This window comes from Haplochromis burtoni, unplaced genomic scaffold (genome assembly GCF_018398535.1).
Source record: "Haplochromis burtoni strain Fernald_Lab_line unplaced genomic scaffold, NCSU_Asbu1 Contig_102, whole genome shotgun sequence".
In the NCBI taxonomy this organism is placed as follows: domain Eukaryota; kingdom Metazoa; phylum Chordata; class Actinopteri; order Cichliformes; family Cichlidae; genus Haplochromis; species Haplochromis burtoni.
The window spans coordinates 127,426-151,276 of record NW_024582463.1 but is presented as its reverse complement, the minus strand read 5'-3'; the positions used below and the strand labels follow the sequence as shown (position 1 = coordinate 151,276).

The 23,851-nt window shown below is 42.5% G+C and overlaps 1 protein-coding gene across 11 annotated transcripts in view; it reads left to right on the top strand.

The window, feature by feature from the left end:
* The window catches only part of LOC102299267 (collagen alpha-1(XXV) chain), a 148,806-nt gene that overhangs the window by 112,755 nt on the left and 12,200 nt on the right, over window positions 1-23,851 (top strand). For 9 of the 11 annotated variants that reach the window (XM_042223108.1, XM_005927685.3, XM_005927681.3 and 6 more), the window contains exons 10-22: window positions 3,581-3,607; window positions 4,859-4,903; window positions 6,869-6,913; window positions 7,766-7,792; window positions 10,030-10,074; window positions 15,608-15,640; window positions 17,427-17,462; window positions 19,245-19,289; window positions 20,693-20,755; window positions 21,857-21,925; window positions 22,631-22,675; window positions 23,246-23,290; window positions 23,567-23,644. In XM_042223108.1, the coding sequence (XP_042079042.1) occupies window positions 3,581-3,607; window positions 4,859-4,903; window positions 6,869-6,913; window positions 7,766-7,792; window positions 10,030-10,074; window positions 15,608-15,640; window positions 17,427-17,462; window positions 19,245-19,289; window positions 20,693-20,755; window positions 21,857-21,925; window positions 22,631-22,675; window positions 23,246-23,290; window positions 23,567-23,644 (603 nt within the window). The remainder of the gene's footprint in view (window positions 1-3,580; window positions 3,608-4,858; window positions 4,904-6,868; window positions 6,914-7,765; window positions 7,793-10,029; window positions 10,075-15,607; window positions 15,641-17,426; window positions 17,463-19,244; window positions 19,290-20,692; window positions 20,756-21,856; window positions 21,926-22,630; window positions 22,676-23,245; window positions 23,291-23,566; window positions 23,645-23,851) is intronic. The other 2 variants (XM_042223110.1, XM_042223111.1) reach the window with 2 other exon arrangements.

Below are 23,851 nucleotides of genomic sequence, written 5' to 3'. Positions count from 1 at the left end.
CATGAATGTAGGGACACATTCGTGCCTCAAAAGCCTGTTCAATGAAGACATACCTCTGATATTTTATTGACCTTGACTGAGTTTTCCTTTGCTGTAAAGCCAAACATGAGGAGCAAAGATGTGAGCGAATAGCTTATGACATGGTCGGGGAAATCAAACAATGTTGTGGGAAATGTGGACAAAACCATTTTAGTGGAACAAATCTGTTTGTTCTTAGAGGCAAATTCCTATTTTTACAGCCTTGGGTCTTATTATGTTGTTAAAACAAAGCACACCTACACTCGGGGGTTTTGTCTGGCATGCGGTTTCGTCCCACGGTGCGAAGTCATGTACGTGAGGTTAATTACAGATTCTAAATTGGCCATAGGTGAGGATGTGAATGGCTGTTTGTCTCTCCCTGTTAGCCCTGTGATGTACTGGCAACTTCTCCATGTGTACCCTGCCTCTCGCCCAGTGGCAGCTGGGGATAGGCCCCACCCTGTATGGTTAAGTAGTTAAGGAAATGGATGGATGGATTGATAAATGAGCCCGCAGACAGGACCATAGCCAGAATGTTTAAAATGCTGAGGTCACTGGATCACATTTACCTGCGGGGACTACAGCTGGAATGTAGCTAGTAACAAAATCCATTACAAAGCCTCTCTTTTCTTCTCTTTGACCCGACTACCACGTAAAGCATATAACTTTAAATCAAAGTGCAGATGTGTCGTGAAAATAACGGATATTTTAATCAAATCCTGTGAATCTTCTGTAAGCTACACGTGTGGCTTACAAAACTCATCCATACTGCAAGGTGTGTAATTGTTGTGGAGATATTACAGATCAGAGCCAGCATGAAAATGTGACATCTGTAATATATGTATATAATCTAAAATCACCTGAATGTCAGTGAGCATCTGCCCACATAGCAGGCACATTCAGGCGTAATTGGAAATTACGGCTCAGTTACGGCACTCCAAGTATTCTGTGGGGTCAGACGTGGCCCTGAAGTTACGAGCTACTTTTGACATGAGTGCACCAAATGTGGCCCAAATGTCACAGCACATCTGACATCTGGCCCCTCTATTGTGTCCGCCTGTGGCTGAGCTGAAGCAGCCATTCTCACCATGAATCAACATTATCAGTACAGGCCAAAAGAGACCTATACACAACTGTTAATACGGGCCATGTTTGGGCAATACATCCAGTGTTATCTGAGCCTAGATCCTCTAAATAGACAAAGAAGTGGCCTTCACATCCCCACTGATAGCTAAGGCCACATCCATACTGTAGTTTAGAAAGCAGTCTGCTATCAGATGTCTTTAAAACAGCCTAACCTCAGCGCAGGCATGACAGGTGAAGGTTTGAATGGTTTAACTTAAGCCATTCTGCATTATTGCCTTACCGGGCTACAGTGCTTTTGTTTATAGTGGCAGGAGCAATAAAGAGTGATTGAAAACTCTTAGAAAATGTTATGTGAACAGTTTGAATAAAGCACGCCTCCGCAATAAGCACATATAGCTACAACTTAAGGCAAAAAAGAGAAAAAAATACATTTGTTTAAAAGTTTAAATAGTTTATAATAGTTGAAAACTCACAGTATAACTGACACAAAAGCCTTGAACAGAACAAGCTTGAATGTGGAGCCTTTCTGTTCTATGATCAGACGAATATTTTTTATGTGAATGCCACACATTCTGGAAGTCCTTCAACTTTCAAAGGTTCAAGTGCTGCTGATTGAGTGTGGGAATTGACCTGGGAATGGCTTCATTGTTCGCAACGTCCGAATCATGAATGAAAGTACCAAACATTCAGCGCATTGTATTTGTGCTCGGATGCTCGACTTCAATAGGCAGCCTGTTGATATTGCACATTTGTGGAATTTCTTTCCTTTATGAATGCTAAATGAGGCAGCTAAGCCGCTACATGCTGAACATCTGCTATCGTGATGAACACTTTCAGATGGAATAATAATCCTTTTTCACAAAGATCTTTGGATTGTTCTTCCCTTTTCATTTTTCACCAAAGTCAGGATCCAGGGTTGAGAACCAAAGAGCCAAGACTTCCTTAAGCGCTCTTGACTTTCTTTAAAAAAACAAACAAAAAAACTCCTTTTCAGCAGTAGCTTCTGAGTGTTCTCAGATGTAGCCAAGCTAATTAGCGCTCAGGCGAGCGGCACATGCTCTCACATACCTAGTGGGTCATAAAGATGTTTACTAAACCCTACTGAGGACAGCTAACAAAGGCTTTTAAAGGCAAATGGGAGGAAAACCTTTTTCTTGGTTGGCTAGGATAATGAAAGTTGTTCATTGAGGTTTTTGCTGTAAGTGCACAAGGAATGCACCATAAATGAGCTGCAACTGTGTGGGCCATTTCTGAAAATGTGAGAACTTGTTGCTACAGGGATTTTAACGGGCCAATTTTGGGGAAAAATGGAAATTGGGAGAGGGAAGTTTTGAGGTACAGTTACTTGGTGATAGCCCGTTTTAACAACAAATACTAAAACCGATCCAACAATCAGCTTATTCGCAGAATTTAATCGCCGTCAAGTCACAAGTAGGCCGACATCAAACCGGGCTTCTTCTTCAGGCAAATTTGCACTGACAGTCTTAACTTTTCAACCCGAACGTGTCCTCGTTGGCTTCTTTTTAACACTCTCACACAAACGTTTTACACACATCAGGGGACCGTAGCTTGAGCTTTGCCAGTTATACATCGACGTGAGCAAAGCGAGGAAAAGTTGCTGCTGTAGAGAGCCTGCGGGGCACAAGGTCCGCCTGGCCTTGACTCAGCTGCGAGCGACGAGCCAAATGGCCGAAAGTGTGAAAGAAGCCGGCCAACGTGAGGTGTCATAACAGCCAGGCGTAAAGGTGTTGATGAACTGCCGCGCTGGTGCGATAGCTCAAAAGTCTTTCAGAAACAAGGAAGGAGCTAACTTTCACCCAGGCTTCCCAGTTTCTTCACGATGCGGTCGTGTTGTTTTAGGCAGCTTCCAGCGGAGGAGGCCGACAGCCCAACGCGGCCTCCAGTTTCATTGCAGTAAACAGCAGGTTGTAAATAGAAACTGTCCTCCCAGACACTTCGATCCATGATTTAAATCTGCCTTAGAGATGAGGCGCCTTTTTTCCCCCCGTTGGCTAACTTGTTAGCTTTGCAAAGCTTTCCAGATATTGGCCCATTTAGGTAATGAACCTCTCTATGTGTTGGACCGTAGACTCGGAATGTAGCGCGGCCAAACGAGACAAGTTTTTACAGTCACTAAAACGAGTAAAGACAGATCAACATAAAAGATAAAACCATAAAAGCTTTTGTTATTCATGAGCTTATTAAAGATTCCTGTTTATGGGTCACTTCAGCGAAAAGAAGGCAGGGAGTGAGCGGATTTTCATTCTTTGCTGGAGAATAAAACAAGGGATTGATTGTGATTCGGGTTCTTCCTGAAGGGTGTGTGCGCGCTGCATGAAATCCTACCACAAGCTCTGCCAGTCTCTCTGCTCTGACCATGTTGGCTCTGGTAATTGTATTATTTCATCTCACATGAACTATTTTTGCTGCGTTTCTCCTGCACTCAATCTCTCTCCGTCTCTCTTCTCATTTATAGGGACCTGAGGGGCCGCAAGGGCCGAAGGTAAGTTACAGAAAATCATTTCTTTCTTCTTGCTGGCATTTCTTGCTTTTCTTAAAGAAAACTAAATGAGATTCGCTGACTTGGTTGTGACATAAAAGTACAAAGGAAACTTTTTTTTTGTCCCTCTGTTGAATTCTGATCTAAACCAAACTGTTTTTCATGTCACAGCAGCTCTCGTTGCACAAACGGTTGTAAACGTGTTGTTTGATGAGTATGTTTACCTGCATATTAGCGACAGACACTGCGCAGTCATGGTGAATAAACAGCAGAAGTGGGGAAAAAAGGGTGACAGAGAAGGAGAGAGATGGAGAACGGAGAGCCTGGAGCTAAGTGCTGTGATACAGGCTGCGGGTCCCTGGTGGCGCTGATGTGAGGAACAGATGTAAGCTATATCCAGCCATCAGGTAGCTGCCAGTGTTTGTTCAGTGTAACCCAATCAGACACTTCCTGTCTGCACTGTCATCTGTCGGCAAGGCCTCCCGTCGGCGTGGGAGAGGGAGTGTGTGTGTGTGTGGAGGGGTCAATGATGACACACCACAGTGTTAATGACTCATAAGCCAGGCCCGGAGGCTACTCAATTAGATCTGCTGCTAGTGGAGCGCTGTGTTTAGTAGAGGGGCCGCGTCGAGGGTTATTCAAGTTTCATCAGCTCAGTGACTGATTCGGTGCCACCGCATGACGAAAAAGTCCAGCGTGAACGGTTTTCAACCCTCGACACGATGCTTTCCTGCGACTGTATCTCACATCTCTCAAACATCTCTGATACATCTTTAAATACGACCGGTAACTGTAAATGGCTTTTATTATGAAAGCGGTGCAAAAAGCCAACATAAGCAAACCGCGAAGAACAGAGAGCGGGCGTTCATTAAAACACGCTTGGCCCTCAGAGTCTAAACCAACTTTTACTAAGCTGATGCAGTAGATGCGGTAAAATCTCGAGTACATCTGCTGTGCGAAACATTTCTTTATTTCACAGGGCAGTACATTTTCAGTTTGAAGTGCAGCAGGAGTGTCCTCAGTCTTGCCTTCTGGCTGTATTGTCCATAACAGAGCAGATGATAAAATATGACATGCAGTATTTATGCTGGTCTGGCGCAGTAACATCAGAGCACGCCCTGATCAGCGGCAGACAGAACGGATACGCCGCCGGTGTTTATTTACAACCGTTGAGCCGGCCGTGACGGTACGAGCAGCGAGATGGTCGAATGTAATGATGCAAAAAACCCAACAAACTTTGCTTTTATTTCCCAGGGTTCACTCGGGCCTCCTGGCATTCCCGGTGTTGATGGACTGAAGGTGAGCAAACTCATTTACACTGAATTCTTGTAAAGCTCTACACTTCTGGGCTTTTAACTAGTTCTTGCTGACTTGCTGTTGTTTTTATTAGTGAATGTACTTTTCCAAGAGGAAAAAAACACCACTACTAGGCAGCATTATTGTCCCTCAAGACTTTTTATGTGTCCCTAAAATAAAAATATGCACACAAAGTTCAGAGAACCAACATCCATCTGCGCACCTGATAGTATTTTATCATGAAAAGGCTCACTTGAGCATTAATCTTTCGTTAATCTTTCTCCCCATGTGTTTTAGTTTTTTATATAAGAAAAAAAAAAGTTCTGACAGTTTCAAACCACTATTTCGTTTTGGGAGAAAACCCGTGGGCTTCTTCTTCAAGCCTTAACCACAAAGTACCGTTCTGGCTGCCTCTGAATCTGTTCACACACTCGGCTCATGTCTGCTATTCATTCTCGGAGCGGATAAAGAAGACGCAGTGCAGGTGTTTCACAATGGGCGGAGGGAAGGAGAAAAAAGAGATGGAAAAGCATATTTATTCCAGAACAAACGATGGTATAAGTGAAGAGAATGAATGGGGAGGCAGTTTGAGGGTTGCATCGCTCTAATCTCAAACATGCACTTCTAAAGAAAGGAGAGGCACGTATGGCTGTAATAGGAACCAGAGTGAAGAAGTTTCATTTTAAAGTAAAATCCATGCTAACTCTGGCTACAGTGGAGGCTGAAAGCTTAATTCTGTTTCCAAAATGAAAGGAGTGAGGTTTTGTAGCAGCCATGAAATAGATCTCCAATGCTGTGCAGTGCAGTTATAAAGCAGAACCTGTTATGGTATGTAAGTCTCACTCTTGCAGAAAGTTTGACTCAAAAGCAGTTAAAGCTGCTCAGGCGGCAGTGGCGGGTCCACTCGCACAGACACGGTATTGATTTGACATGGATATCCCAGCAGAATCACTAATGCCACCTTATCAAGCCAACCTTTGGAGTTCCTAATCAGACTCTATCATCATTATGTCAATAGGGTGTCATTATTATGTCAATGACTTCCATATGCGGCTGACGAATGATCTGAGGCTTCGGCGTTTATGACGAACATCACCACGAGTGTGTAGCTGCAGGGACACGCCCAGCGCGGATCAGACACGCCGAGTTTCCCATGAGCATGAAGCATTTTGGGGAAAAGTGAAAATAGCATTAAGATATATTAAAAATGACATCCAGTAACACAGTTTTCCTTCGAATATGGCCAGTACCGAGCTGCCTGGTGACATGTATTTTAATCCAAGTAATGCACTGTGTTATTTTTCCACTCTGGCTACATTAATCAGCTTCATCTGGTTAAAGCTGTCTGTCTGGGCTGAGGAATAGCTACTGCTCCTCTGAAAGGGTAATGACGTGGTATGTTTGCAAAGGTCAGGAGGTTAATTGTTTCTGGCAGCAGATGGACAGAGGTTGGTTTTTCAGCTAGGGAGCCGCGGAGACAAGGGATCGAGGCTAACGGCAAACTGGCATCCGTCAGACGGGCTTGGCTTTTCTTCTTCTGCACATACACAGAACCAAACCAGATAATTAAGCTTTTAATCAGCTTGTTTATCCTCTCGTCTTTCACATTCACTTTGCGGTTTCAATATTTGATACATGTGAACTTTTGGGGAATGTTATAGAATTCATAGTGCTGTAGCTGTACATTTACGCTCCTTACAGCAGTTCTGTCAGTGTAGCTGTATCTCACCTGTCTCGTGCTGCATTACCAACTATCCTGCAAAAGCCCTTTGCACCATACACTCGCTCTTATGTCTGAGTCAATTGTTATCTCAATTTTAAGAAGAAAAATATGCATTTTCTTTTGTTTTGTTGGCTTTTTGTGGGGTGGGGAGTGTAGGGGTCATATCTCCTGACCTTGAATCTTTAGTCGAACTGCTTACGCAGCACACTGAGTCAGTCACTGTGTGTATCTTGTGCTGTCCGTAGGGGGATGTTGGCATCCCAGGACTGGACGGTGTTCCAGGAGCCAAGGTCGGGGTGCACACATATTCTGTGTGCTCATATTCTTGTGAAGTCATAGCAGTCGCTTTTTCCCCGTTTTTTTTGGGTTAACCCTCTGAGGTCAAAGTCATGTTATCCCACCCTGCACTTTGTGAGAGCAGCAGCAACCATTGCCAGCAAACTTTGCAATATCAAACTAAAACAAAATCCTGAATCCCAAATATCTGTTGAGATGATCTAAAATATAAGACTCAATGTGAACACTTTTGCTGATATATGGATTATTTTACATAGCTTAACAATATCATTATCACATCAGAAACCTTCCATGTAACTGCACTGTTAGTATATAGTTCACACTTTTAATACAAACTGAAACAGAGACCCGGTGAGGCTGTGTCTTGCTGCAGGGTCATCCTAATTCAGTCATGTGATTTGGAGATGTCCCTTGACTCCAGAGGGTTAAAGTCATTTGCAATACTTCCCTTATCCTCTCACAGAAGCATCTCCCCCTTTCAGTCATTTTTCATCTTACCTTTTGACCATCAGCCGTTTTGTCCCTTTGTGATTTCTTTTTCATGGTTTTGAAAAACATGCATATACATGTATTCATCTTTGATGTAACAGAAAGAAAATATATATCCTCCATGAAGACTTTAATGCATGGTATAAAAATATGCTGCAATGATAATGCAAGAGCGATTTTAAATTTAAAAAACAAAAAAGTTCATGTCAGGGTCTGTCTGGGGAAAAAAAGCAGTCATAACATTTATAATCAAATATGAATTTAACCCCAGATACAATCTGACCCTGAGTGTGTGCAATAACCCCCCCAAACCCTCATTTTTTCTATCTCTGCTGCTCTGCTTTCCTTCCTAACAGGGTGAAATGGGAGAACGAGGTGAAAAGGTAAGGCGCTAATTTGGATCTTCGGACATTATTGCTAGCGTCAGTCTGTTATCTCATCACCACGACTGCAGCTCTGCCTTTACATCTCCCAGCTCCAGCTAGTTTTTTGTTGTTTTTTTTGAAGTTGCCTCCCTTCTGTAACTTAGCCACCAGTGAGTCAGTGATTTAGTGAGTCACAAAAACTGCACCCAGCTTCACCGACTCCAGGCCGTGAAGTAAACCTAAGAACAGACCCATAAAACAGCTCCACAGAGGAACGGCAGCTTTATTCCCTCTGTTCTGTAATTGTAATGGTGCTCTTATTTGCTGTTGTTGGACGGCAGCGGGGTGGGAGGTGTGAAACACTGACCGGGATGACAGTGCAGCGGGCTGGAGAGTTAAGTGATGACTTATCGTGTGTGCTTCATCGACCACAAAGCTGGCCCTCGGGCAGTCGTTGTCAGCTGGATCAGTTCTGAGCTGAATCAGAGACAGTGTCTCTGTCGCTAACACACCTGGCTTGCTGTAAAGATGTGATAGCATCTCCTAGCGATCCCAGTTCACAGCATCGTGTGTATCCTTTACCGCGATGCACAAAAAAAGGTCAAAGTGAAAATATTTTTTTAACACAATGGATTGAAAAAGAACACGAGCATCCAGTGTGTCAGTTCGTATTAGTATGAACCTGGTTCTGTGCTTTGTCGACTCCTGGCCGCTTGGCTTTGCCACAATTTCCACGTCTTAAAAATCGTGACCAGTTTTCCAGAAGAGGGATGCACCTTTTTCAGATCATTTCATCAGGTTGCAGGAGGGTAAAGAGGAAACCATGTCCAGTTAATTAAGAAAATTCTGACAAAATAAACAATTTGTTCTGCAGATTTAATTTTTTTTATCATTTCCAGTCATATAATCATCCTGAGACTTGTCAGAGCACTAATGGGGTCCTGACCTTCGGGTTTGGAAGAGATGCCATGTGGCAGGCCAGCGCTGCTAGCAAAAACTGCACTTTTTGGCTTTGTCGATTCAACTTATGATAAATTCCTAAATGGAAAAATAAACAGCAGTTTGAAGCATTGAAGCTGTTAAAATAATCTCGTTTTCTTGAAGTTCTTTTTTTTTTTTTATAGCGTAACACAATGAGACACCCTTTGATTTCATATCCTTGGAACTGCAAGGCGTTGTTTGATTCGCGGTCTAATCTTAATATAAAATCATGGGGATTTATTAAAAGTGAAATCACCTTTTCCCTGCCAGGCAGCTTGGCTCAAAGTACTCTGAGGTTTTATTTTCAGAGGAGTCAGACATGTTAACATTAAACACTTGTTTTTTTTCCTCATTAATTAGTCAGCAAGCTAATTAAAAAAGAAAAAAGGCTTCTAACAGATAAAAAGGGAAAGTAGAAAGCTTGTTGCAGTTTTTTTAAATATATGTATATATTTTGACATCACAACAGGGATAACTTACAAAGACACTCATGATTGCAAATCATTGTGTTTCCCCATTTAATTTCATTTGATGAAACATGTCATGTTTCACTACATTTACACAGTCGGGATTTATAGCCGTGCTGTGATACGAAATCCACTGATAAAACAAGAGTGTAGCAACATTTTACAGAGTCTGTGAGTCTGCGTGCTTTGAGTTAAGTTCTAACCAGCGTGCTGACATGCTGATGCTGAGCAGATAGATTTACCAGCTTGGTATCGTATGCTAACTGTTGCTATTTAACAGGAAAAACAAAGTACAACTGAGAGCCTGGGAATGCGCGTAGAGTGTGCATTTGAGACATGACAGCCTCTTGGGGGTGTGTGAAAAAAAGCTGGCTCACCAGACTTACTCATTTGAAGGTTATTCCAACAACGAGACATTCTCCTTATAAAGAAAACTACCAGTCAAATGGCTTCCACCGAGTCATATCGTGGATGGGACGAGCTATGATCCCGGCCGTACAGCAAATATTGCAAAAGTTGGGAGTTAAGAAGTGAAGTTTATCACAGCTCTCAATGCAGTGAGCTTAGGAGCTTCGTAACAGGGCATCACCTAAATATTACATTTATATTTGATCTTCATTTGACGGCTAAGTGATCAAAGTGAAGATAAAGCAGCAGCTTTGCTCCAGTGCAATCACAGAAGAAGAAGAAGCTTGTCCTACTGTGTGCTAAGCTTGTTAAAGCAATCATGTTTCATGTCATGTACTGTCAGCACTGACTCATTCCTGCGTCCAAGAGACTGAACAGGTTTCTGTGATGTCATTGCAGGGTGATTTGGGTGAGGAGGGACTGAAAGGTGAACCGGGAGAGAAGGTATGTGAAATCCTCTGAGTTTTTGTTCTCTTTTGTTTATGTCTTGGACGCTGCACAGGGAACCAACAGAGAGGCTGTCGGTGGCCAGAAAACAGTAAAAAAAAAGTTAACGTTAGCCATCTGAGGAGAACTGTAATGTTCAGTAGAAACAGCTGGGGTCAAGGGTCATCAGTTGTACTGTAGTCAAGGCTGCACATAAGCAGTCATCCTGGCACTTGATGTGTCCTTTGTATTTAATGTGGACTTAATTGCTATGCTACGCTGATGCTACATTTTCTGGTTGGATGGTTTCTGCATTAATTTGGTACCATTTATCTTCAAGACAGCTTGTCAAGTTGAGATTCATATTCAACAAAAGGCAGAGCGAAGCTCTGCTGGGCAGATTGTTCAGAACTAAACTAATAGATTCATGTTTCTGTCCAAAAAGCTTTTGTTTTCGGGAAGAGTTTCTTTGCTTTGTATTAGCACACTGACATCATATCCAGAAACACATTATGCTTGCCATGCTGCCTTCGCTCTTATTATTTTCTTTAAGGAGCATTTATGAAAATAGGTCACAGCCTCATTTGTATTGGATGACCTCTGGGCAAAATTTGGACCTCTTTACTCTTCATAAGTTGTAAAACATTTCAGAAACAAATCAATTATGGATAGAAATGAGCTATTTTTTTGGGGGGGAAAATGTTGATTTAGCTTCTCACACTAGTGGGGAACAATAAAGATTCTCCTTGGAGTTGCCAAAGAAACTGAAACGCAGTATCTGAGGGCAAAATGCTGTGATGTATTATACACCAGAGGTGCTTATACAGAGTTAGGTATAAAAACAAAATGTAACCGATAAGCCGGCAGCAGACCAGAAGCCATGTACTGAAAATGTCACTGCCAATTTATTGCTGTTCGGTGCAGAAAAACTTTGATAACTTCTCATTTTATGGGCACTGTGGTTTTTAAAACTCGGCAGCCAAGAAAGGACACCATTGGAGGGAAACAGATGCAGGATGTCATCTGTGGAAAATGAGTGAACAAAAAGGAAAAGAGGAGGGCGATAAAACTTTGCAGCTCAAGCGCCGCTTTGATCTAGTTTACCTTGGTGCAATAAAAGGAGAGAAGATGATGGATTTTTGCTTCAGGAGTGAAGAAGAGTAAGATGAATCGGATAACTACGGGAATTCAGACTTCTGTAGACGATCACCTGCCATTCATTCGGGTGCACACTGATGCGTTTCACAGCGAAAGGCAGACTACAAATAATTATGATTTCTGCCATGTTTACGATGGATGTGGATTACCTCATCTCAGACTGTCAGCATCAGGACGTAAAAATGAGTGTTTTGTTTAACGTAGCGCACAACATATGGCGAGAGGAATTCGAACCAATAGACATCCAGATGAGTTTACCAGATGTCAGGCACACCGAGGGCTGATTGATTTTCAGTGCAAGTGAAGGGAACGTGTTGCCAAGTGGAGCCCCCTGTCATCAGAGTTTTGCATCTGATCACTTTCTCTTTTATGATCGTGTTGTTGCTTCACGGGAGGAAGATGAAACCAGAGAACAGAGGGACATGGGAGGGAAGGAGGGCATCTTTAGTCGTCCATGCCGAAGATGCCAAAGTTAACAATACACAGCACGCACTGCGGGGAAAGTGTGGTAATGTGAGGTGAAAGGTGAAGCAGCGAAAGCTTCGCTATGGTGAGCAGAGAGACCTCGGGGAGTGCAGAGAGGGGGGGGGGCGAGAACTGGTGGTGTAAGCAGTCTGGCTGTGCTTTGCATGATACAAAGGGAGATTGTTTTGACTGTGGGGGACCTGTGAAGTGTGAAAGAGACTAAATGACAGGGCAGATATACTCTGACTGACATGCTCACTCGCTCTTAAGAGCAGGTTAAAAAGCTGACATGCTGAGGACTCCAACAGCTCCAAGTAGTCTTGAGTTTAGTTTCTTGTTTGTATAAGCTCATGTGCAGATAATGTAATTGAATTCCATAGAAATATACCTTGTTTTCCAGGTGTTTATTGAAAACATTGCTGTAAATAAATAATTTGCTGCAACTAGCTGCTGACAACCCCCATGGAAAGGAGTATATTCACTAAAATGTTGGAGAGTAGTTGCTATAGGTTGCTGGGTGTAGGGCATCATCCAAAGCAATCGCTAGAAGGTCTTCAATACAGAACCACATATCTCTATGCAATCAATTTCATTTAGCGACTGGCAGCGACCAAGATCAACCACATGGGAGCTGACTGGGGAATGCATATTTTTCTCACCTAGAGTTGTCAGGAGGTGGCAACCCCAGGTAATCCCTGACCGGTTGGCAAGTGGAGGTTTCTACGTGTGGCAGGATAATAATCGGTTGCTGGAGGTGATCCACCAAAAATCTCCTTGCAGCTGCCTTGGTTGTTAGCAGATTGCTTCGGACACCCATAGCTTTCATAGTAGATACCAGTTTGCCTCCAATCAAACTGTAATCAAACTAGTAAAAATTGTAGTCAAACTCGTAATCAAGTTACCATAGCAGCTAAAGTTTGCCCGAGCTATGAGCAATCACGACCATCATACGTGCAAACAAGGCAGTCGCAAGAAGGTTTTCATTACAGGACCGTTTACCTCTATGCAACCAATTTTATCTAGTACTAAAAGCAACCTAGTGCAACCACATGGCAACTGGTTGGGGAATACACATTTTTCCCTAGCAACCGGAGGTTGTAAGGGGGTCACTAGCTTCTCTTTTGGCCTGCATGTGTGGGAGTTTAATTTAAATACCGGTCAGTCATCAACCACTCAGCAGTTCTTCAGGGAATGCACACTTTTCTCTAGTGACCAGGAGTTACCAATCTCTGTGACTAGCCTCATATATACGAATTATAAAAAGTATATAATACTGCAAAATGCAATATGGGGGGAAACATGATCATCCTAAAACATGCGTGATCATAAGTCATGAGCTAAATGTAGCAGGGGAAAAGTAGTAGGTAATAGGTATGTTAATCATACATAAGAAAAGCATCTGTGTAATTATACTCACTTATGTTCACTCACTGTTTAGTATACATTTATATAACACATTACCTGCTCTGTTGCGTCCGTAAGCCATCATTAAGCGTAGAGAGAAATGTTTCTAACGGCCCCTGCATGTCCATTTTTGGCCTCATTTAAAACAAATCATTACCACAGTTAAAAGCTTTAGTTCTAAACCATTTCCTTCTGATGCATTCAGCCTAAGTATTTAAGTAGGTGTGAAATTAACTGTGACTCTTCTTGCTGAAAAAGTTGGACCTCACAAATTGAAAAATTCTTTAAAGTTGTTGTTTTTTTTTTTAATACACAAAATCAAACTTTGGATTTTGTTTTGGGAAGTTCCAGGCTATGAGTGCTTGGCTCTGGCCAGTCTGGCACAGCGGTTGGTATAATTTTTGAATCCTAAGATCCGGTCCAAGCTGTTGTGAACTGGCAGCATTTCAAATACTGGCAAGGCCTCTCTGCCCTGGGAGCCAATCACAATTTGCATTGCCTCACATATATCTTAACTCAGGGACAGGGGGTAATATTTAGCTGGGGCCCGCTGAATTTGGTCATCACTGCTAATGGCTGTAATGTGGAGTAAGAGTCCTATTTTGATGACTGCGGTGGTATTAATTTGTCACAATTCAGCCATGCCTTCATTGCTCAGCGATTAATTCTGCGCTCATCTCATTCCCCAAGCAAACAGCTGGAAAATGGCATGATTTACTAGGCATACATTTTGCGCCCTTCATGCTATTATCTCCAAATGCCAACGGGCAGCGACAGGTCTGGGTGCCTGTAATGAAGTGGAGTTGCGGTGACGGCTCTCCATCTTAGTCTGCTCTGCGGCTAAATCGCACGCTGTAGCCTCACCGTGGTAATTGGCCCAGTTGGGACGTGTCAGCACTCTGCGCCACACCTCAGCACACCTCCCAGCTCCGCCGCTTTTTCCATCTCATACTCCTACATTTGGAAGAGATTAAACTCTCTCTTGGTCAGGGCTCTCATTTAGAGCTCGGTGTCACTTGTGTTAGATCGGTCACGCCAGCGAGCTTCTTGCTTCAGCAGCCGAGGAATGAAGGCTCGATCGCTTTTGCAGCATCCTCCTTGTTTTCAGGGCTTTGCTTCACACGGCCAAACTTTACAATCTATTATGTAACGTTTTATTTCTCCGCAGTACGAGCGCATTACGATCCTGCTGTGATTAATTATGTGGAAACGGTTAATTATGCTTGCATATAGCCCACTGATCATGAGCGTCACAAGGTAATTTTGTTGTTGTTGTTTTTATTGCTAAAATTGAAACAGTTAAGTACAAACGTGACACCTTTACCCCTGCCGAAAGCAGCAGGTGTGAAGACACAAGAAAGTCAGGAAAATGGGTCCCTGTCTCCTTCTTTAGTATATATATATTTATATATGTTTTAAGATGAAATAAATCCATGTTGTCTCCTAAGTATTTGGCCAGAAATATTTCTATTTAATTGTGTAAAATGATTTAAAAGCTTTTTTTCTGTATTTTTTGTAGTGAGCTGTAAAACTTCATCCATTTAGATCTTGTACCCCAATAAAATATAAAAGAACTTGTGAAAATGTCCATTTATATATATTAAAACGTGGAATGATGAATTTTTAAGATTGGGATAGAAGCACCCCTGAGTATGCAGCGAAACCCAGCTGTAAACAGTAACGCGGTTTATTGTGTGCAAAAAAAAAGAGCCACAATTAAACATTGCCTTGTGTGCTATGCATCATAATGACTCCCATAAAAAGCTGAGGGCGAGAGGCATTCCTTCAGCAACTTCTGAGCGCGAGGCGTATGTGTAGTGAAACCACAGAGTCCACACCAGAGCTAAAGACCCAGCCTCCTCCTCCCCACTCCTTTTTCCCACCAACCACCCGTAATTAGACTTATTGGCCCCTTGTTTTATGTCTGTTTTTACTGTACACTGCAGTAGTGATGCAGTGCATAGAAAAACAGGGTCTGGGTTCTTGGTGTCTGGACAGCTTTGCTGGAAAAATGTGATATAAGTAGCTCTGTCTCCTTCTAGTTCCGTGCCATATCTAAGGAGAAGCGATGAACAAAGCTTTCAGTGGTTCCTGTTAGTGTGCCTCCTTAAACACCTTCACCTCCTATACTGCTGTGGGTTTCTTCTTATTGTATATAGTGTTAGATTTCACCCTGCATGTCATCACCCCTGCCCAGCTGCGGGGTAAAACTGAAACGATTCCCAGCACCGTAGTCATAAAAATGCTGTCTCCAGCTTTTGTGAAAAGGTACATTCTCTGTTTAGAATAGCAAACAAGCTGCTCTTCAAATTGTGTTTTCACCCAGTTTTATCCAGTCAAATGCAGCAGTTGTGAAATTATGCTCCGCATTGTTCGGTAAATGGGTTTCTTTTCTATAAGTCAGCATTTTGTAAATGTAATTGCACAATAATGTTGACTCCTCACAGACTATTTTAACAGTCTCTGTCACTTTTTGTTTTGCCTTTTGTGTCTTTCTGACTTTTCTTCTGTGACTCTTTCTTAGGGAGATGCAGGCTCCTCTGCAGCAGGCATCAAGGTGAGAGCTAAGCTAAAGCCACTGTCATTTTGTCCTTGATTTAAGATTTTTAAATGGAAAAATGTAATTCATTAAGGTCCAAGTTGTGACTGTGTGTGCATCTACAGGTATTTTTTAAATAGGGTTGACTGTAGACAGCAGAAAAAGGACAGATGCTCCTTGGTTTGTTAACTATCCTTTGGAGCATTAACATCTGGCATTTTAGCCTTTACCAGCCTGGCTTTTTGGCTTCTGAACTCAATATATTAGCATAACTGGCTGGAGTGCTAGTTTATTAGCTAGTGTTAACTAAACTACGCTAAAAAAAAGCAGTAAAGCATCAAGTGAGTTTAACTTGTTGGATACTGATCTGGTCCGTTAAGTAACAGAGGGGGTTGTTAATCAGTTTCAGCTGCTTTGGTGTTAATGACATTAACAACAGGTGCACTACAGGGGCTCAACGAGACAACCCCCGAAACAGGAAACAGGTTTTACAGATAGAGGCCACTGACAGTTTTCTGACTGTTTTAGTTTTGCATTTTGTGTCAGTATCGCTGCTGGTAGCCTGAGGTGATACCTGGACCCTACAGACGTTACACAGATAGTCCAGTTCCTCCAGGATGGCACATTGTGATGTGCCACTGGCAGAAAGTTTGCTGTGTCTCCCAGCACCATATCAAGAGCATGGAGGAGATTCCAGGAGACAGGCAGTTAGTCTAGGAGAGCAGGATGGGGCTGTAAATGGTCCTGATAATGGGTTTACCATTATCAGGATCAGTATCTCCTCCTTTGTACAAGGAGGAACAGGATTAGCACTATATAAGGACTGCCAGACCTACAAAATGACCTCCAGCAGACCACTGGTGTAAATGTCTCTGACCAAACAATCAGAAACAGCCTTCATGAGGCTGGCCTGAAGGCCCGACGTCCTCTAGTAGTGCCTGAAACATCGTTCAGCATGACAGGTTTAGTGGTGGATCAGTGATGGTCTGAGGAGGCATATCAATGGAGAGGCATACAGAGCTCTGCAGGCTAGCCAACAACACTCTGGCCTTCATTAGGTATCCTAGGCATCATTAGGTATCAGGAAGAAATCCCTTGGTTCGATTTTCTGAACCAGTGCTGGTGCAGGTGGTCCCGGGTTCCTCCCAGTGCACAACAATGCCAGCCTCAAGTGGTGAGATTTCACAGGCAGTTCCTGGAAGATGAAGGACTTCACTGGCTCCCACACTCACCTCAGCTAAATCAAACAGAACATCTCTGGGACATTATGTTTGTTTCAATGAGAAAATTAGATTTTCTCAGATTGAAGAACTGACAGGAATGCAAAAGGCGAGAGAGAGACGGGGAAACTGCGGGTTGGCTGCTCTGAGCCAAAGGGCATGTGGGCACCCGCTCAACACAGTGAGCTAAACCAACGCCCTTCTCACTGAGATTCTGTTAAATTTTTTAAGTATAGTTTACTTACCAGACGAATGCTAGCCTGTGCTACTTTCATTCATTTTAATTGGATTCAATAAGGAAAAAATGGATTTCCATTAGTAAAGCAATAACACAATAATGAGCTACAGTGTTACTCTATGAACAGGAATAGGTCAGTGTAGTCAACATGAAAGAAAATAAGATTCAGATAGCTATACGTACTTGGATCAGGGGTCTTTTTTGTTACCAATTGAAACTAACTACTAAGATTAAGACCTTATAAAGGACTTTCTGTTAATACATGCAGAACAGAAGTACACATAGTTGGTGGTATTTTGAAATCGGTCACACCGGTTAAATAGAAAACTCTTTACATGTATTACAGGGTGAACCTGGAGAGCCTGGAAGAAGTGGACTAAAGGTAACGACTACACTTTGCTACACCTCATGGCTTTTTGATACACAGCATAAAGGAAGTAGGACATAATTGCATGCAACAGTCACAGTAGTATGGTGTTAAATATACCGACATATTTTACTCAAAACATAACTCGACCAGTGAATAGTTTTAGGAAACCTGAGTGTATATGAAAGTCTATTTCTTTTTCATCATTGTGCCTGTACACATCGAAACTTTTGCAAATTAGAAAAGCTCAAATATGGACATGCTCATTCAAAACTCAGCCCAACGTTACTGTTTAAATGGCATTAAGAATGCAAGTTGACCTTCAGTACATCACAGCCCTTCAGTTCACTTTAATTCAGCTTGATTGTTGTTTAGAGCCAGTGTAGGGTCTCCAGTTTCATACTAACACCTCTGGATATACTAATTCTTCTGGATTTTTCTCTTTTTTTGGCTCCTTGTTCTTGTTTCCATGTTTCTGCGTGCATTTCCCTTAGCTCCAACCACAAGGTCACCCTATTCTGCTGCTTCACTTTTATTGTTTAAGCGATATTCGCCGCTACGACCTCTGTTCCCGGCCGTTGTTTGTTGTAGTGTTTGACATACTTTCCGAGGCAACAATGGCAGCCAGGAGAATGTTGCTGAAGAAACAGCTTTTGTTGAGAAACTAATAAACAGTCACGCCGAAGAAGAAAACTGAGCCATTGTCCGGCCTTTGACCAGACTTCTGCTGACATTGCACCAATGCCTCATGTAAATTACACTCTCAGTCTCTTTTATCTGTTTGTACAAATTAGTTCCAGGCGACAGAAATGTTGTTTTTTTTAGCAAGTGCCTCTTATTTCCTGCTTTGCCGCCAAACAAAATTGTGGCCTAACTAACTTTTAATGCTTAATCATATTGTTCGTTTTACATCCTGCTTGTGCTGACACACTTAAAAATTGGGGTTTTTTCACATAATAATGTCACAAGATTGAGTTGTTGTTTCCCATTTAACATCACCATTGGGTGGCACTCATTTATTCAGCTGTCAACAAGAAGGACTTAATTTTTTATAATGCTTTCATTAGCAGCAATCGCAGTTTACAGCCTCCTCTCTGATCCCCCGAGTGCCATTACGATTCATTATTCTTGAGCGGCGCTAATCATTTCTTTTCATATGCCATAAATCCAGTGGTCATAGTTTTCCCGTTAAGTCAGAAATTTTTATTTTGAAAGTCTCAAAGTATTCTCATCGGAGGATTGGGGGGGGGGCGCCTGACCTCTTGAGTTTTCCACAGTCGAATCAAATGACTGCGTTCTCAGCTTGACAATCACCCGACCTTGATAATAGAAAAATACGCCAACTCTTCCTACGCTGCCAAACTCGGAGGACCTTGAAGCCGTGGCAGCTTTCGCAAACAGCTTTTGCAACTTTAACCCAAAGTATCAGACGCTTTTTCCTTCCAGAAACCCCGAACACTTCACACCTGCCCAAACCAATAAAATCCTAAAAATGAAACTCAGTTGCACTTTTTGAAGGGTTGAGTTTTATAACAAGTACTAATCGCGCTGTCGAGCCACGGCTGCATGAGTTGGTCTGAAAGTGCATGTGCAAGTACCTTCTGCTGATGCTTACCACAAGCGAATGACGGTGAAAATACAATTTCTGGACAGCGGGCAGCTTTTCAGAACCACGACAGCTTGATAGACAGAGGAAAACACAAATAGAAAATAAAGCACAGAGCTTTTCAAACCCAAATGAGGCTTGACTCAGCTTAGCTTGGCTTGGCTGTAACATGTCACACTCTTCTTGTGTAGGGAGAGCCAGGACTTCCAGGGCTGCCTGGACTACCAGGGATAAAGGTAAATGCTTCGTGTTTTCAACCACCCTCCCATCAGTGTTGTCCCTGTCCGTCAGCTTCAGTCCATCTGTGGTAGAGTACACCTCTGGCCTGCTGTCATGCCTCATACATGGCACGTCGTGGTCCAATCTCGCTTCTCCTGCTTTGTGGGGATTCGCGCTTCAGCTTAGCAGCGCGGTAGCTGCTGCGAAGCGAAAGTGAGGAGTTTAGGCGAAATGACAAAACCAAACAGTCTGAGCTTTTGATCTAAAGATGCCAGCGTTCAGCAGGAAAACTGTCTCATTAGGATTCGTGAATAACACGGAGGTCCATGAATTAATGATCGAATGCTGCTTAGCAGGCAGACATTTCAGTCGACTTCCTGACGGTGGCAATCAGGAGGCTCAATGTGTCAAAAGTGCTGCTCGTTAAAAAGAGGAAGTTTAACTTTTATTTGATTATTCCGGGTTTTTTAAAGCTACTGTTTTCCCCGTATCAAGAGCAGATGGCGAATCGAAAAGCACAAATGGCGCATGTTAAAGAAAATCAATGCACTTGTGGACCATTAAGCTTAAAATATAACTGTTGAATGTAAGGAATGCTCACACGGACATGGAGATGATGGTGCTTGTTATGCCTGTTTTGTTCTTTTCTTTTCATATGCTTGGAACGTGCTGGGCTTGTTAAAAAAAAGGCCCTTTCATTTTACACTTTATATACTCCTGTTTTGACTTAAGAGGCCTGTATGCTTGATGGATTCTAACAATATTTTTTTGCTAACGTAGCACTCGGCCTTGCACTTTGTTCTGCTCTCTGCATTCTTTGCTGTTTATCCAATCAAAGTTTAAAGGTTTGAAAGCCAAATGTCCATTGCCTCTCTGAGGGCTTCCAGAGTGCCTAATGTTCTCTAGGTTGCAGATGGTGTAATAATACATTCCGGTTAAGTAATTTCCCAATCAAATGTAATGTAAATCAAACCCAGTGTCGCACTTCATGCTGGACCCTCGCTCCTCATACGTGAAAGTGCAAATGCAGGAAAATTGGAAGCGTCTCCGTGAGCGGCGCAGACCCTCTTAATCAGAACGCTTCTGCGTGCCCCGATGAGTTTCTAACAAGGTCGGTCGTAACGTCTATTAGGATTCATAAGAGGGAGAGACTCGTTAATATATGAGGAACCAGGGGATAAATTAACCAGCCACTGATAATGTGTGTCTGTGAGTGTGATTTATGCATGAGTGCGCGCTTGTGTGCGCGTGCAAGTGTGCGGGCTGTAAGTGCATGCCTGTCATTATAAATGTGTTTGCTCATGCATCTTGTGTGTGTGTGTTTAGTGCTCATTAGCAGCGCTACATGAGAGACGCCCAGTGGAAAAATTAATAATAGCTGCTCGTGGTTGTGTTTTTGTTTTTGTTTTTTTTTGCGCAGGGTGAGCCCGGGTTTCTCGGTCCCCAGGGTGAGCCTGGGCTTCCAGGACTCCCAGGAACTAAGGTGGGTGATTTCAGCTCGTCACTGTGATGTTGTTTATCACAGCGTGGGAGGTATTTTCTGCTCCGAGTGACACGCTGAATATTACGAGCTGGTAATGATGAGACGCAAACACTTTGACTGATGGTTATCACATCCTATCAGCCCGATCGTCGGTGAAATCGCGAATTCCTTTGAGTTTCTGTTCTCATTACCCTTCATTATCGCTTTCCCCTCAAGGTGATTAAACCTCTGTTGCTTCAAAATGTCACCTGGAAGTGGTCAGAATGAGATAATCCTCTGCCGCTACCTTTGAGTCCTGACATTATCACACTGCGGAGCCAGCGGTGATAATCCAGACATGCAAGAATTATTGCTCGTGCTCATGTCCTTTTGCATCGGGCTGTTTGCAGTGCGCAGATAACTGAGATATATTAGCGTTTCGCTGTCCTCTGGCATATTTCTGCTGCTTAATCAAATGTCAGGCAGAGAGAAGCTAAAAAATTGGCTTTGTAGAAAAACAATTTGGCTTAATGTTTATTCCATTTGAGACAATCAGCGTTTTACTTGCTTTTTTTGTTTTCAAGGCACACTACACATAATAACATATCAGTAATCGTTTATTATTAAATCCTTACTGAATCGATGCTGCTGGACAATAACTGCGTCCCGCTCGGTTTTTAAATATCAGTATTAGACACTGTGAAGCTCGAGTTTTACCACGTCTCCCTCTGTTGGCTGTTTTCAGTCAAATCAAAATTCAAAATTAAGAACGTGCATTTAAATCATCGACTTTAAGGAAAAGGGTTTCACTTCTTTGTTGTCGATTTCCTCGGCCCTGTCACATCTCATGTCTGCCTCGTGCTGACTCGGCATCAGTATTTACATTTCGCCGTTTGAATATGTTGAGTAAGCGAGCTCGTGAAAAGGCTGAGGAGTCATGCTGAATATGTATGACATGAGGGGAACCGAAGGCGCGCCTCATGTTCAGAAGATGCACCGCGGGCCTTGTGCTGACATTAAAGAGGGAACTCAGCTTTGATCAGCAGTTCTGCATGACACCTTGTTTTTTTTTTGCAGGAGAACAATAGTAACTCACCTCTCCTTCTCCTTCTCTTTGCATAGGGTGAGAAAGGTGACCACGGACCACCAGGGAAGGGGGAACGAGGAGAGACGGGACCCGCTGGACCAAAGGTCAGCAAGTGAAGGGCATAAGTGTGCATTCATGCCTGTGCGTACGGTATGAATTATTAAAGAAATAAGTCGCTGAAGCGAGGAGTCTTTGGAGCTTTTCAGCTGTTGCTTTGCTGCCATCTAGAGCCTCTTTGATCCAAACACACACGGCAAAGTTCTCCAAGTCATAAATCAGATAAGGCGACGCTTAATCAAGACTTCATGTTCTCTTTTTGTTAAACCTGGCTAAAACATTATAGTCTGTGATAGGTCCGTGGCTTTCCCTGGAGTGCGTGTAAAGTAAACCCAGTGTAAATGAGGTTGCCTTTGTTTATGTCTGGTGCTGCCCCTGCAGGTAGCTTAATCTCCAGTCTAAACTTAGACGACACAGAGATCTGGTTCACATCCTATTACATGCCCCAGAAGTGAAACTCATCCTCTGTCAGCGACACAGTTCAAATAAACACGTTCTCCACTTCTTGGCGGTTGCAGCGTATTAAAACCTGGTTATTTTAGTGGAGCTCGCTGCGTAGCTCTCACAGGAGGAGTCAGAGAGGATGATAATGTTTCCTTCAGGAAATGTGTTTTTAGAAATGCGTAATTTTCTTTAAACCCATAAAAAGTTTTTAAAAAGGGTTTGTTTTATATTCTTCAACTTTATGTGCATGTCTGAAGTACTAAGCGTTAGTAACCTCTTCACCTGTGTGTTTTTTTTAAACGTGGCAGGGTTCACAAGGAGAGGCTGGTACACCTGGCCCTAAAGGGTCAAAGGTCAGTACAGCAGATTTGTTTTCTCTACACTGCATGGGAATTAGTTGATCCTGGGTAAAAGAACCAGCTATTTTCCAGTGATCTTGGTTTGTTTTTTTTGTCCTGAGCTGGTAAAAATGTGAAAACACTAAGAACTTAATGATCCTTGTTAAGCGTGTTGTTTATAAAAACAATCAGATTTACAGGTTTTAATAAATGTTGGAGGAGTCTTTGAGTTGAATGCAACACACATCAGATTAAATTAACAACATTTAAACGAACTCACATAAATCGGTCGCACACACAAATTTAAACTCCACCAAGACTTTAAACTCCTTCATAAGGGCGAAAAGCTGAACTTCAGATTTTAATTTATTCTCATTTATAATTAATTTATTCAAGCTTTTATCGCAGTTTTTGAAGCTGTAAATAACATAGATATTATTTCATCAACGTTGTTCTTTCATTCTGTCAAATGCAAGCTGTAAATACTAAAAGGCCTCAGCATCTATAAAAATGTAACGTGTGTGGCTGAAGGCGTGACGGCAGTGTGCCTTGAGTTCAATATTTGTTGTTTGTCTTTCATATTAGGGCGAGGGTGGAGATAAAGGAGACTTGGGGCTCATTGGACCAAGGGTAAGCAAGCATATTAAAGATAATTAAGGATGCTGTGTGCTGATACGCTAAACCTTTTAATTTCTAATACAACACTTCAGTTCTAGGATGTGATTAGGATGAGCACATCAGAGTGACAGCTCCGTTTGAGTGTTGGTTTGTTATCACCACCAGGGGGCAGTAGTTAAGCCTAGGCCGATTTCTGAAAGGGAGGCACTCTATTGAGCTTGTAATTCTTTGATATGATATAATCATGTGTGAAATAAAAATGTGTTTAATGGTGTTGGACATGTGCAGGGCCCACCTGGGCAGAAAGGAGAACAAGGTGCCACCGAAATCATCGACTACAACGGAAACATTCAGGAAGCTTTACAGGTCGGTTCCTTAGACGTAAAAGACGAGGGGAAAGTGATTCCTTTTTATTTTTGATGCGTGTACCTACCTATGAATGGTTCACCTTCCTCACTGCTTACTTGCCAGATTAAAAGTGGAGCTAAAGTAGGTGAAAGTGAATTATTTGCCTGCATAACATAATGACTAAAAAGGAAAAAATATAAACATGTATAGAAATGTAATCCAGTG